At 44.5% G+C, this 14,938-nt stretch overlaps 1 protein-coding gene across 1 annotated transcript; it reads left to right on the top strand.

The window, feature by feature from the left end:
- The first annotated feature begins 235 nt into the window (after nucleotides 1–235).
- On the top strand, nucleotides 236–14,393 carry Art4 (ADP-ribosyltransferase 4 (inactive) (Dombrock blood group)). The gene is given in 3 exon segments (XM_052721633.1): nucleotides 236–418; nucleotides 2,632–3,340; nucleotides 14,281–14,393. Coding segments are annotated over 3 exon segments (1,005 nt in total).
- The last annotated feature ends 545 nt before the right edge of the window (nucleotides 14,394–14,938 follow it).

The following is a 14,938-nucleotide window of genomic DNA, read 5'->3' as shown; positions in this document are numbered from 1 at the left end:
TAGATAAGGAGCGAGTTTTTGCCTTTTTAAAATTGAAACTGACTCGAGTTGGAAATCTTGGTGTGCCCCGCACCTCCAGCTCTTTCGGAGGACTTCGACTTTACAAAGGAGCTGAAGGAAGCTGTCGGTTGTTGATGTTCAGCAGAAATCAGTCACAGCGGCTGCAGCAGGGGCAGAACCTCAGACGCAGCCCGAATAAAAAATGTCAAAGAGAGACTCTAGACAGTACTTCGGAATGGGGCTCTCGGGGCAACGAAGAGCAAACTGTGGCCCACTGACCGGTAGATCCAAGAGGACGCCTCTATCAAGTGCTGCAGACAGGAGGGTAAAGCTCTGGCTTCCAGGAGGACAGCTCAAGCTGCTGCTGCCGCTGCTGCTGTTGCTCTGTGCTCTGCAGACACCGGCCGGGAGCTCTGAGGTAGGGGCAATCGAAAAGTAGGTCTCTCGGTGATCTTCGTGATCTATGCACCAATAGGACGTTCATGTGGTGGGCACCTAAGTGATCAAAACTTAGGCACTGGCAATCTAGGAACAAACGATGTTAGTGAAGTGCTGGAAACAATTGGTATATAAAAAAGTTTAAACTTTTTATAATTCATAAATTTGGCACAATGGAAGTGAGTGCCATAGAGTTATTTTCCTGATTCTTTGTGAGTATTAAAATACTGTTTCCAAAGGACAAATAATATGAAATAAGCCTATTTGACTGGAGACAACTTTATAGAGACAGCACAAGTTTTGAGTATTCTACTTAAAGGTCTGTATTACTGAAAATGGGCTAATGATAACACATGATACAGGGAAATACTCGAGATCTGGTGACGTGTTAAAAATGTGATGGAGTTCAATGCAGTATTTGACAGAATGTGATGCTTGGCTTGACCTGGCTTGGATTACTGGAAGCTTATTTTAAAATCTGATGTACTGGTTAGCATCATTCAATCAGTCTTAAAAGTTGAATCTAGATTATATGCAACTAGAAAACATGTCATCGTAAACCACACGGTTAAAATACCAAATCGTGTGCTTTCTAGTTCCACTCCCAACCACACTGACCTTGGACAGAATCTTGCCTTTTGATGAGTACTGTTCATGAGAAAAGCGTCATTGCTTTGCCTAGAAATCAGCATCTGTTTGGCTGTAGGTAATTCAAATAAGGTTCTCAATAATGAGCTGTTGGAACCCAGGGAGCCTCTTTCCAAGCCTCTGGCTTCACTCCAACCCTCTCCAGACAATACTCAAGTGTTTCCCCCACCACAACAGACTGGAGCGTACTTTCCAGCCCCTTACTACCCAGAGGAGGGACTTTCCTAGGCACCGGCTCACTCTTCACTCACTCGGCTCCCCTGGAAACATTGCTTTCTGGGTAAGATTTAGAGGACTAACTGCCCGCATGGAGTTCAGCTCTGTTCTCCACTCTGGGACTTGGCTAACCTAATCTTTATGACATGGGGGCTCTTCCCCCATGACAAGATGTTATCTAAGAGGCCTCGGTCCTGCCAGCAACTGCTGAGACAAGTCTGACTGGGTCTGGAACTTACTTTTAAGTCGACTTGCCACCAGATCCAAAGCTGCGTGTACCTACATGGTCTTATTGGGGAAGAAGGGTGATATTTCAGCTTCCACATTTGCTTTTTTTTTTCTTCCTTTTTGTCCCCAGACTCTAAGTAAGCAAGAAGATTATTTTTTAACAAGATAAGAATCTAACACTACTTATCACTCATAAAGTTAAAAGCTTTAATATAGGGGGGCTGGAAGAAGGCACAGGGGTTACAGTGCTTGATGCACAAGTGTGAGGACTTGAGTTTGGGTCCCAAGAATGCACGTGAAATCCAGGTGTGATGGAACGCATGTCTATAACCCCAGTGCTGGCAGTGGGAAAGGGGTGTGGAGATGGGAAGGTCCCCAGAGCTCTAGAGATCCCTGGCCAAGCACTCAGCTCAACTGCTAAGCTTCTGGCTCACTGGGAGACCTTGTCTCAAAAAATAAAGTGGAGAGTGGTAGAGGAAGACCCATGACATTGACCCTGGTCTCCATGTACATGCACACGCACAGTAAGATGTAAAGTTTACACACACACACACACACACACACACACACACACACACACACACACACGCACACACACGGTTGTTTTGTTTGGGTTGAGACAGGGTCATACACTGTAACCCAGGCTGGCCTTGAACTCACTATGTAGCCAGCAGGCAGGCCTCAAATTCATAGCAATTCTCCCACCTCAGCCTTGCCAGTGCCAGGGTTATAAATATGAGTCACTATACCCAGTTCTTAACATTCTTTGTGACATCCATGAGAGAATATGAAGAGAAACTAAAGGAGGTGGAAAGTATAATTAAACTATAAGGTTAGTGCTTTATTTCTTCAACAAATTCAACATGTATAAACACTGTGAGTTCTATGGTACAGAACACTTCCACCCTGGGAAGATAAGCCTTTGAGTTTTTTGTGCCTGTTACAAATAATGACAATCCCAGCCCAGGTAGGAATAATATGGGGGTCAATATAATGGACATGCTTGACCATTCCATGTAAAACACTGTAGGGCACAACAAATCTGCAACTTCCTTTCCATCAGACTTGAGTAATGCAAATCAAGATTACTTTTTCTTATAGGCTGCTCTTAAGGTAGACCTTGACTTGACACCAGATTCCTTTGATGATCAATACCAAGGCTGTAGCAAGCAGGTCATGGAGGAGCTAAGCCAAGGAGACTACTTTATGAAGGAAATAAGCACTCATAAGTATTACTCCAGAGCATGGCAAAAAGCCCATTTAACCTGGCTGAGCCAAGACAAGACTATCCCGGAGAGTATGACCACCACACACGCTGTGGCCCTTTTGGTCTACACCTTGAATCAAAATGTGAGCTCTGACTTTGCTACGGCCATGGTCAGCACTGTTGGGTCTCCCAGCCAGTACAGACAGTCATTCCACTTCAAGTATTTGCACTACTACCTCACCTCAGCCATCCAGCTGCTGAGGAAAGAGAGCTCCACAAAGAACAACAGCCTGTGCTACAAGGTGCACCATGGGATGAAGAACATGAAATTTGACGTCAATGTTGGGGCCACCATTCGATTTGGCCAGTTCCTTTCTGCCTCCCTGCTAAGAGAGGAGACACGAGTGTCTGGAAACCGAACACTGTTTACTATTGTTACTTGCCTGGGTGCCTCTGTGCAAGACTTCTGTCTCAGGAAAGAAGTCTTGATCCCCCCCTATGAATTATTTGAAGTCACAAGTAAGAGCCACAACCCCAGTGGAGATTTGATAAACTTGCGGTCTGCTGGAAACCTGAGCACATATAACTGTCAGCTGCTAAAAGGTGAGCCTGCTCTAAATTGAATCTATATTTATCAGACTCATAGATCACTCTTTGTCTATAGAAGGTTTTTGTTATTGTTGATGATGATGATGATGATGATGATGATGATTGTTGGGTTTTTTCCTGAGTGGGCTTGGAGTAGAGGAATGGAAACAAGGATACTGACCTCCAGTGATAATGGAACTGACAGACTAAATTGACTTTCTGCTTTATTTCTCACCTACCACCTCTAAAATAATAAAAATAAAAAAGAGATTCCGCATCGGTACCACCTTATCCATAGGGATTTGTTCCAGCAACCCCAGAGGATGGTTACAAACCTCAGGTACTACCAAACCCTACATATACAATAGGTTTTTACTATACATACATACATACATACCTATGATATTGAATTTATTATAAGCCAAAGGTTATTTAAATGTTCACTCTGTGTCCCCAAAATATCTTATTGCAGTTTAATCCTCCTTCTTGTTGTAATGTGACATAACACAATGCATTTGTGATAAGATGAAATCAAAGAAGTGATATAGGCTGGTAGCATATACAGTGTGGAACCGCTAGACAAAGGTGTGATTCCCATCTCAATCAGGATGGAACAAAACTACACAAGATTTCAACTTTCTACTCAGGATGACTCCTAATCTAAAATTTATGAGTTGTGATGTTTCTGAGATTCTTCAAGTAAAATTTTCAGACCACAGTTGACTAGAAATGGATAAAATTTCTAGAAAGAAAAATTGGTGGTAAAGGAAGATTTACAGTATTACACGGAAAATATAAACATTTAAAAAACCTTGATTAGAGGAGATAGTGCTGTAGAATATTACTTTAGCTATGTAAAGGTATGTTGCATTTGTTTATGTTGTGTTTGTTTAACTAGGCAAAGATATGTTACATTTGTTTAATTATGTAAGGATGGGTTGCATCTGTTTCACCTTGCCTGCCTAAGGCATCTGATTTGTCTAATAAAAAGCTGAACAGCCAATAACTAGGCAGTAGAGGGATGGGCAGGGCTGGTGGGCAGAGAGAATACATAGGAGAAGGAATACAGACTTGAGAAAGAAGAAAAAAAGAGAAGAGAATGAGAGAGGAGAGGCAGGCAGCTGCCCGCTAGCCAGACATGGAGAAAGCGTTGAAAGCAAGACATACAGAAAGAAAGCAAGGTGAAAGGCCCCGAGGCCAAATGTAGATGAAAGGAAACAGGTTAAACTAAATTACAAGAGCTAGTGGGACAAGCATAAGATAAGACCAAGCATTCATAACTAATAACAAGTCTCCATGTCCTGATGTGGGAGCTGGTTGGTAGCCCAAGAGAAAGCATAACACGTTTGGCACCCCACATGGGGCCACCAACCAGCTCCCACATCAGGACATGGAGACTTGTTATTAGTTATGAATGCTCGGCCTTACCTTATGCTTGTCCCACTAGCTCTTGTAATTTAACTTAACCGGTTTCTTTTCATCTGTGTTTTGCCTTGGGGCCTTTTACCTTTCTTTCTTTCCATGCATCCTACTTTCACTGCTTCCTCCATGTCTGTCAGTCTGGCTGGCCCTGGGTGTCTCCCTCTCTCTCTCTCTCCTCTCATTCTCTCTGGAGCCTAGATTTCCCCTCCTTCTTCTTCTCTCTGCCTGCCAGCCCCACCTACCCCTCTACTGCCTAGCTATTGGCCATTCAGCTTTTTATTATTTAGACCAATCAGATGCCTTAGGGAGGCAAGGGGAAACAAATGCAACACATCTTTACATAATTAAATAAATGCAGCATAAACAATTGTAATGCATCTTTGCCTAGTTAAACAAATGCAACATAAACAAATGCAACACACCTTTACATAGTCAAAGTAATATTCCACAACAGGAGATAGTATATGATATATATTTTTTCATCTTCTCCATCAAACTTTGTTCTTCAGGAGGGAAGTCAAGGTCATTATATGACTAAGAAGTTCTCAAATTAACACAAAAAGTAAAATTTTTACTTTCTAGTTTTCTATGTGTTAACCCTATTCTGTTATGATTGGATATCCTGGCAACACAGAATGAATCAAAACAAAACTGTTATTCTGGGGGGATTTGAGTCTAATGAACAATGGGAGCAGAAATTAATGTATGAATTTGAAAGTCCCAAGTGATACAGCAGATGGGTTGCCGCTGGTCCATGCAGGGAGCTACTCTGCTTCTGGAGAAGGTGAGGTGAACTTCCCAACAAAGGGCTACGTGGGACTTGAAACGGGCACGGAGATTTTCAGAAAGAGAGAAAACATACAGTGAAATCATGGGGAACCACCGAGCCCAGGGTAGCTGGAGAGCAGTGTGTGAGGAGGAGAGAGGCCTAGAGAGGGATCAGGGGGCTTCTCCAGGCAGCAGGTTCTGTTGGACCTGATTGGCCTTGAATCTACCTTAAGTTGTGGGTGATGAGAAGTCGTCAGAGGACATCAGCCAGGCATGGTAGCACACACAATCCTAATCCCAGCACTTGGGAGGCTGGGACTGATGGATCTCTGTGAGTTCAAGGCCAGCCTGGTCTACAGAGAGCCAGTGACAGCTATTAGCAAGACCCTCTCACAACAACTACAGACACCAAACAAACAGCAGCAATAACAAAAAGTTGTAGGAAGTCCAGGGCTGGGGTTTGTAGCTCATCTGGGAAGATGCTGACCAGCACAAGGGCCTTGAGGTAGAACCCCAATATGGCATAAAACCAGGCATCATGGTATAGGCGGGAAGGTTAGAAGTCCAGTGTCACCTTCTCGTTAGATAGCAAATTCAGGGCCAGCCTAGGATGTGTGAGACCTTCTCCTTAAAATGGGTTGGAAAAATGGCTCAGGGCTTATGAGTATTGACCGTTCTTCCAGAAGACTCAGATTCAGTTTCTAGTACCCACCTACATGGTGACTCACACTCCAGCTCCTGCTCTGATGTCTGTTCTGGCCTCTGTGGGCACCATGCATGCAAGTCATACACAGACAATACACTCAGGCAAAACACTCATCCACATAACATAGAACAAGTAAACCTTTAAAACTGCATAGAGTTTTAGTTAGGTTTCTATTGCTGTGATAAATACCCTGACCAAAAGCAACTTGGAGAAGAAAGGATTTATTATATCTTACAGCTTGCAGTCAGTCCATCATCCAGGGAGATCAGAGCAGGAACCAGGAGCTGATGCAGAAGCCATGGAGGAGTACTGCTTACTGGCTTGCTCTCCATGGCTTGCTCAGCCTGCTTTCTTAAAGAACCCAGGACCACCAGCCCAGGGATGACACCACCCACAATGAGCTTGGCCCTTCCCCATCAACCACTAGTTAAGAAAATGCCCTACACACCTGCCTATATAGGACAATCCTATGGAGGCATTTTCTCACTTGAGAGTCCCTCTTCCCAAATTACACAGAGCTTATGCCAAGTTGATGAAACACTAACCAGCACACATAATTTAAAAGCAGAAAAGAAACGGGTTATTTAATTGATCAGTGTTTTAAAAGCAGCTCTGGAGATACTGTGAGAAACAACCTTTAAAAAAGAGACATTCAAGATATCACAGTAGACAAAAGAAGAGCACGTTCCTTAGGAAAAGCTGGGGATCCCATTTCACCCCTTCATGTTGCCACCCAGCTGCTCTGCTAAGGGGCAATTCTGTGCGTTCTGCGCCATCTGACTCAGGACAATGGTCCTCGCCAGCCCACAAATACAGCCGCAGAGTTGCAAGCCAGCTGCACCAGCTACCTGTGGATCATTTCCCAGTCTCTCTCCACTCCCTCATCACTACTGTTTGTACTTGGGACTCCGCACTTCTCAGCTCCATTCCCCAGCGTTGTATGGGGCTTCTTTAAGCTGGGGTCTAGCCTGCTCACTCTATCTGTACATACAGACTGGGGAGAGGTGACCTGTCAATCTTGTTACCTCCTCCCTCTTCCTCTTGGCAGCAATACAAATGACATGAATATTGGCTCCACAGACCCAAGACAGTTGTGTTGGTCAGAGGATGAAAAACTGCAGTAGAATATGAGGAAAAGAATGATGCTTTGACAATGAGTAAGAACACACCTAGCCAGCTTCCACGATTCTCAATGTACGCTTGCCTAAGAGTAGAGGCAAGGGGATCAGAGGGTCAAGGCCATCCTTGACAATATATCAAGTTCAAGGCCAGACTGAGATACATGAGACCCAGTCTAAAAAAGGAAAAGAAAACAACAACTTGAAACATAAATAGAAGACTGAGGGAATATATATTGCCCTTCTGTCAACTTCAAAGAAAAGTATTCCAGAACAAAGCTGAGGATGTCACTCCGTGGGAAACCACTTGCTTAGCATACACAAGATCCTGTGTTTCAGACCCAGTACTGCAAAGAACAAATGAGACAGAGAAAGAGAAAAAAAAAGATGCTTGGACCCCCCCCTCCTCCTGCCACACACACTCACACACACACACACACACACACACACACACACACACACAAACACACACACACACACACTGCTCTCCTGTAATGAAACCACTTAAACACAACTTTAACTCAGCCTTGAGTTAGGACTTAGCTGAGATAGCCATATATATTATCAGACATTGGATGTTTGGCTTGTCTTCAGTGAATACTTGATACCATTACATACTTAGGAAAATCAATGACCTTGTGTTGCCCTATACACTCTTTGTAGACAGGGCCTGGAGAACCAAGTATTCAAGAGTAAGGCAGGGAACTGGGCAGCTTGACCCCAGATCCACCATGTTTGGTTCCACAACCGTCTGTACCACTCATTAGCTACATGTTCTTGGTCAAATAGCTTAAGCTCTTCTTCTACAGGATGAGCAGTGCCAAGGCGAGAGTGGCTGTAGAGCATGCTGGAGGCCAAGTCCAGTTCCCCAGAGCTCAAGTGAGAAGAGAGAGAAAAACTCCATAATGAGCATTAGAGCATAACCTTATAAGGCTTTTATGAAGATTAAGTAAACTAAGATGCTAAATTACTTAACATTCCTTAGCAGACTGTAAATGGTAAATCAGTGTTACCTGTAAGCTTTAGTCCCCGACCAGACAGGTCAGCCACCTCTTGTTGAGGGCATGAATAATGGTGGAGGAATGAAGCCTCTAACTATCTCCCAGTCACGTCTAAGTCACTAGGCTAGAAGCAGTTCTGATACCTGATAGCCTAAAGAAGATTATGATCCGAAGTCCATCCAACCCCTTGTCAAGAGAAAGGAACTGGAGTCAAACCCGAATGTCTACAGTGTGGTCACCAGCAGTATGTAACCATTTCTTTTGTAATGTAAACAAATTTATTTTTCCAGAAATTTGTCAATTACAAGCTTGTGTAGCCTCTGGAAGTGAACTTGTAAACGGTGGCAGCCAGTGGGGTAGGCGTACAACAGCATGCTAGGTGACTTTTTTTTCAGAAACGGAAAAGGGACGAGACATGTATGTCTGCCAAGAGCTGGCACTCGCATCTGGTGTCCTCCTGGCTGCCCCAACTATGGAAGTGTCTGGAAGGGTAAAAGGAAAGACATAAGCGCTTGCTTCGGGGAGGGCTCTTTCTTCCTTTGAGCATGGACTCTGAAGGAAGGTGGAGAGGAGACTGCCCCCCCCCCGGTGGTTCTGGGAGACCCCCCTTAAGCCTCACCTGCCACAGTCTAGCGGCTAACCTTCACTTGAGCCGCGGACAGAGTGGCTGGCTGATCTTGATTGGACATGTTAGCACCTGCTTATCTTGATTGATGACAAACGTTACTGGCTTCAGAATGTTCTCAGTTGATCACTGCAGTGTTTTCTTCAGAATGTTCTCGGTTGATCACTGCAGTGTTTTCTTCAGAATGTTCTCAGTTCATCACTGCAGTGTTTTCTTCAGAATGTTCTCGGTTGATCACTGCAGTGTTTTCTTCAGAATGTTCTCGGTTGATCACTGCAGTGTTTTCTTCAGAATGTTCTCGGTTGATCACTGCAGTGTTTTCTTCAGAATGTTCTCGGTTGATCACTGCAGTGTTTTCTTCAGAATGTTCTCGGTTGATCACTGCAGTGTTTTCTTCAGAATGTTCTTGGTTGGTCACTGCAGTGTTTTCTTCAGAATGTTCTCGGTTGATCACTGCAGTGTTTTCTTCAGAATGTTCTCGGTTCATCACTGCAGTGTTTTCTTCAGAATGTTCTCGGTTCATCACTGCAGTGTTTTCTTCAGAATGTTCTCGGTTGATCACTGCAGTGTTTTCTTCAGAATGTTCTCAGTTCATCACTGCAGTGTTTTCTTCTGATTCTTCTGCCACCACCGCACTAGGGGATGCTCTTCATGTCGTAAGGAACGTCCCTTGAGCCATTTGTGCACATTGATAACGTTCTAATTACCCCAGCTTCCTGGAACTGTATCTGAATGATCCACACGTGAACCCTGGGAGGAGAGGAGCGCTACCAACTACTTTCTTTTCTTCTTAGATGAGGTCTCAGGCTGTTCGAGAACTTACTCCCTACTCAAGCTTCGGACCCTCCTGCCTTTGCCTCCCAAGTGCTGAAATTACAGGCATGAGCCACCACACCTAGCTTAGTGCCGTAGATTTTTTTCCTGGCAGTTCCTTTCCTAAGTAGGGTCAGTGAACTCTCCCCAGACCTGATTTTTCTAGATAGCTTCTATGGCTCACTTCTCCCACTAAGGTTTGTCTAGGGAACTCACAGATGTTCTGGAACACTGACACCTAATTTCTAAAGAAACTCAGATCCTCTAAGACTGTCTCTCGTTCTTACATTATCTTTCCATTAGCAGGAACCATACTCTCTGCATATCCCCCCATGAGCCAGATGAGCATACGTCCCCTCCTCTTCCCTTGTTACTCAAGAGATGGATTCTTTAAAAGACACCATGCAGCCAGACATGGTGGCACATGCCTCTAACCCCAGTGTGTTGGCAAGAAGAGAGGGGATTGGGAGTTCAAGGTCATTCTTACCTTATGTAGGGAGTCTGAGGCCAGCCTGGGCTACATGACAAAAACAAACAAGCAAACAAGAAAACCAGACTGTTAAAATTAACCGGTTAGGATACTGTCTCTGTCTCAATGAGACAGAACTTGCCCGGTCCTTTGGGTTATGTTACAAATTCAAATTCAAAGTACCAAGTACTGAACCATTCAAAAATAAGCTAAGGATTCAAATTGGTAGCAAAACAGATTCAAGGGAGAAAATATGAGAAAGAAAAATTAAGTCATTCTAAACTACCCTGTCTCCCTTGTAATTACTTTGTTACCCCTCACGTGAGCTGTACTGGTTACCATAGTAACATGTTTTCATGTTTATTAAAAGATCCAAACTATGCCAACAGAATGTTAATTTGTTTTTCTCTCTTAAGTAATTCCTTTCAGCAAAACAATGTGTGCCACACACAGATGCATACGCTCACACATACACACACACCACACAATCTGCTCTTTATTGCTGGATTTACAAAGAAGGATTTATGTCAAAATATTTCAAATCATCAAAATCCTTGGCATGCTTCTAGAAAAACAAAGCCAGCTGTTTGTAGCAGCTTAGTTTTACCTGTGACCTCTGCCAGTGACAAGCAATAGAGCAATAGTGTCGTGGTCTTGGGGGAGTGGCTTAGTCTCTGCACTTGTTGCTCTGCGTGGAAAAGGGAAGCTATTATTTAAACTCACCCTATAAGATTCTGATGAGAAGAAATGACAATGTGTGGAAAGGCCCTTAGCAGGCCCTCTGACCCTGGGAGAGCTCAAACATCGAGCTCCAGTACGGCTCTTCCCCGGTTCCTTTCACTCTGTGTTGTTGTTTGTTTTGTCTCTTTTGGGGGGCCCGCTACCCAACTCCCAAATAATCACACACGGAGGCTTAGTCTTTATTATGAACACTAGGACTTAGCTTGGCTTGTCTTAGCCAGCTTTTCTCAATTTAAATTATCCCATCTATCTTTTGCCTCTGGGCTTTTTCCTTTTCTTACTTCTGTGTATCTTACTTTCACTCTTACTCCATGGCTGGCTGGGTGGCTGGGTGGCTGGGTGGCTGGCCCCTATGATCCTCCTTCTCTTGCTCCTTCCTCTTCTTCTTTTCTTACCCCCAGATTTCTCCTGCTATATATTCTCTCTGCCTGCCAACTCTGCCTGTCCTTTCTCCTGCCTTGCTATTGGCCATTCAGCTTTTTATTAGACCATCAGGTGTTGTACACAGGCACAGTAACACAACTTCGCAGAGTTAAACAAATGCAACATAAACAAAAGTATCACACCTTAAAATAATATTCTACAACAGCCCTGGGCTTCAGTTCTCTGGAAGCATCTTCCTCCTGCCTGTGGTGTACCACTGACCTTGACACAGAGTGATTGTCTCAGGGGACTGAGTAAAAAGAACAAATAATTTAGCTGCTTATAGTGTCTGATGACTAATCTTGGCACACTATAGGGGAGGCTGAGGCAGAAGGATTGCTGCAAGTTCAAGCCCAGCCTGAACTACATAGTGAGCTCTAGGGTGAGACCAGGTCTGTGAAAGAACTGAATCTGACCTGTGGGGTAAAAAGTGAGTAGACTCTGGAGTCAGGGTGTGTCAGCAGTTCTGAGGCCTTGTGCCGATGCCTGAACCTCTGAGCTGGTTACTCTGCTTATGAAAAGGAGGCAGTGCCGACTTGTGGAGATGACATGGCTTAGGTGTCCACTCACACAGAAGCAAGAAACTGGGAAGTCCTTTGCACATGGAGGAGGGATAATGGGTTAACGGTATAAACACGTGCTTTAGTGAGATTGACCGTAAGGACAGACAGACCGACAGACACAGAGGAGGTCTAGTACCTTCTAAGTGCCCACTTTTTGCTAGGGACTACTCTAAAGATTAACAGGAAGGAAAAGTTAATTTAACCTGGGAGGATGGCATGAAAAATAGAAATTGGGGGCTGGAGAGACAGCTCAGCAGTTGTCTTAGTCAGTGTTCTATTGCTGTGAAGAGACGCCATGACCACGGCAACTCTTACAAAGGAAACAATTGAGGTGGTTCCCTTACAGTTTCACAGGTTCAGTTCATTATCATCACAGCAGGGAGCATGGGGGCATGCACACTGATGTGGTGCTGAAGGAGCTGCAGCCAACAGGAAGTCAAATGCAACACTGAGCATAGGAAACCTCAAAGCCCACCCCCACAATGACACACTTCCTCCAACACGGCCATACCCACCACAACAAAGCCACACCTCCTAATAATGCCACTCCTTATGAGATTATAGGGGCCAATTGCATACAAACTACACAGGAGTTAAGATCTTGTACTGGTCTCTGGCAAAGGACCTGAGTTTGGTTTCCTGAACCTTATGAGCCAGCTCACAACTACCTACCTATAATTCCAGTTCCAGGGGTTCTAATGCCTCTGATGCTTCCTCAGGTACCAGCACTCACCTGTACATACCCAGGCACCACACACACATGCCACAGTTAAAAAATAATAAAAATTATTATCCTAATTATTATGAAAAGGGCTGAAGAGGATGGACAGGATAGGGTGGTGATGTCACTTTTGTGTCCAATGTAGTAGCAACAGCTAGAAGTCATGCATCCTGTATATATTCATTGAGCATTTCCTGTGTGCTGGAAATGTACATGTGCACTGGCATTTACACACATGCCCACACAGAAGCATTAACACACGTTTTCCATGCTAAGGGTTCAAAACAGATCCAGAATAATCAAACATTAACTGTCATGGCAGTGATGAAGATGATGATAAAGACAGCGATGATGGGGGTGGAGTCATGCTGCTGCTGCTGCTGCTGCTGATGATGGTGATGAAGATGATGATGATGGTGATGATGGTGATGGTGACGATGACGATGATGATGATGATTGATGATGACAATGATGATGACGTTGATGATGATGACCAGGAGACTGAGAAAGTCTCTGGACCTCTTCCGGTGCCTCTCTCTCCTATGCAGAATAACTTATGTTCTCTGAGTCAGAAACCTAAGAGGATGCTGTTCCTTTTTTGGTTGGTTCCTTTTCTTGATACTACAACAAAATACATTAAGGGAGAATGGTTTCTTTGGGCTTACAGCTTGGGGAGATGCAGTCCATCACAGTGTGGAAGGCGCTATGGCGAGAGTATAACGCAGCTTCTCACACTAGGTGCTCAGGAAACACAAAGCAGACAGAATTGGGCCAAGCTATAAAGCTGGAAGCCCCGCCCACAATGAGGCCCGCCCACAATGAGGCCCGCCCACAATGAGTAAGGGTTCGCATACCTTCCAAAACAGCACCACCTTCAGGGCACTGAGTGTAAGAACACAACACGTGGGGGTATTTACATTCAAACCACAATGGAGAGTTGTTTTGATTTTGATTTTTTAAAGTAACTGACTTCAAATGTCTCCACTGGGAAGTTATTGTGTTAAACTGATGAATAAGAAATGAGCTAGTTCACAAAGAAGATTCTCTGCTGCTGGGGCTGGTGAGAAGGCTTATCAGTGAGGAGTTGCCACCGCTCTGTCAGAAGAATGCAGTTCGGTTCCCAGCACACATAACTAGTGTCTCACAGCCACCTGTATGGGCACCTACACTCATGTGTGCATGCTCCCACACAAGCACGGAGGCATGCACTCGGATTTCAAAATGAAACTACATCTTGCACAGGAGGCAGAAGCAGGTAGATCTCTGTGAGTTAGGGGCTACTTATCTGCATAGCAAGTTCCAGACCAGCCAGAACTACATTGTGAGACCCCATCTCAAGTGTGTACGTGTGTGTGTGTAAAAATATTTATTTTTATTTGTTTATTTAGAGGCAGTACCTCACTACGTAGCCCTGGCTGGCCTGGAACTTGCTATGTGGGCCCTGAACCCAGAGAACCACCTGCTTCTGGCACCCAAGTGCTAGGATTAAAGCCGTGTGTCACCACACCCGCTTTAAAAACGTTTTAAAGCCCGCCGCCGCACCCCCCCCCTCACCTCTAACTGGTCTCTTCTTTGTTTTCCACAGCTTCCGGCAAGAAGTGCACCCCTGCTCCCATGGCTATTGTTTGGCTCTTCTTGGCCAGTGTTGTTATCGCTTCCAAAAACAGAGAGTAAAGGAATCCACTGGCTCCTTTTTAAAGAAACTATTTAAACATTTTGCTTATCTTTTTGCTACCAGAATCTGAGGTCCACACTTCCCACCACACCACAGAAGACACAGAGACAGAAGTTGGTGGAAGAAAATAAGTTTATTCAAAACCAGCCCTAAATAAGGCAAAAGACGACTGTCTCAAATCTCTACCTAAAAGGGATCTATGTATATTGGTTACTTTCCTTGTTGCTGTGACCAAAACCAAAAGCAGAAGCTCAAAGTTGGGAAGGAAAGCTTTACTTAACTTATAAATGCACGGAACATCCTGGCCCAAACGGCATGGCACCAGGAGCACCAGGCACCACAGAAGCGTAAGTGGGCAGGGTACCAAACCACAAGCCCCTCCTCCCATGACTCACCGCCTCCAGCAAGGCTCCACTTCCTGAAGAGTACACAGCTATGGAAAATAATGCCTCTAGCAGGGGACAAAGTCCTCAAACACATAAGGAGCATTACCATTCAAACCACCAGGTCTTAACGTTCAAAGCATTCTTACAGGAGGAGAGATGCGAGTCCAGACAGACAATGGGCA

Source organism: Peromyscus californicus, unplaced genomic scaffold, assembly GCF_007827085.1.
Source record: "Peromyscus californicus insignis strain IS unplaced genomic scaffold, ASM782708v3 Scaffold_6__1_contigs__length_162567912, whole genome shotgun sequence".
Taxonomy (NCBI): domain Eukaryota; kingdom Metazoa; phylum Chordata; class Mammalia; order Rodentia; family Cricetidae; genus Peromyscus; species Peromyscus californicus.
This window is presented reverse-complemented; position numbering and strand designations above follow the sequence as displayed.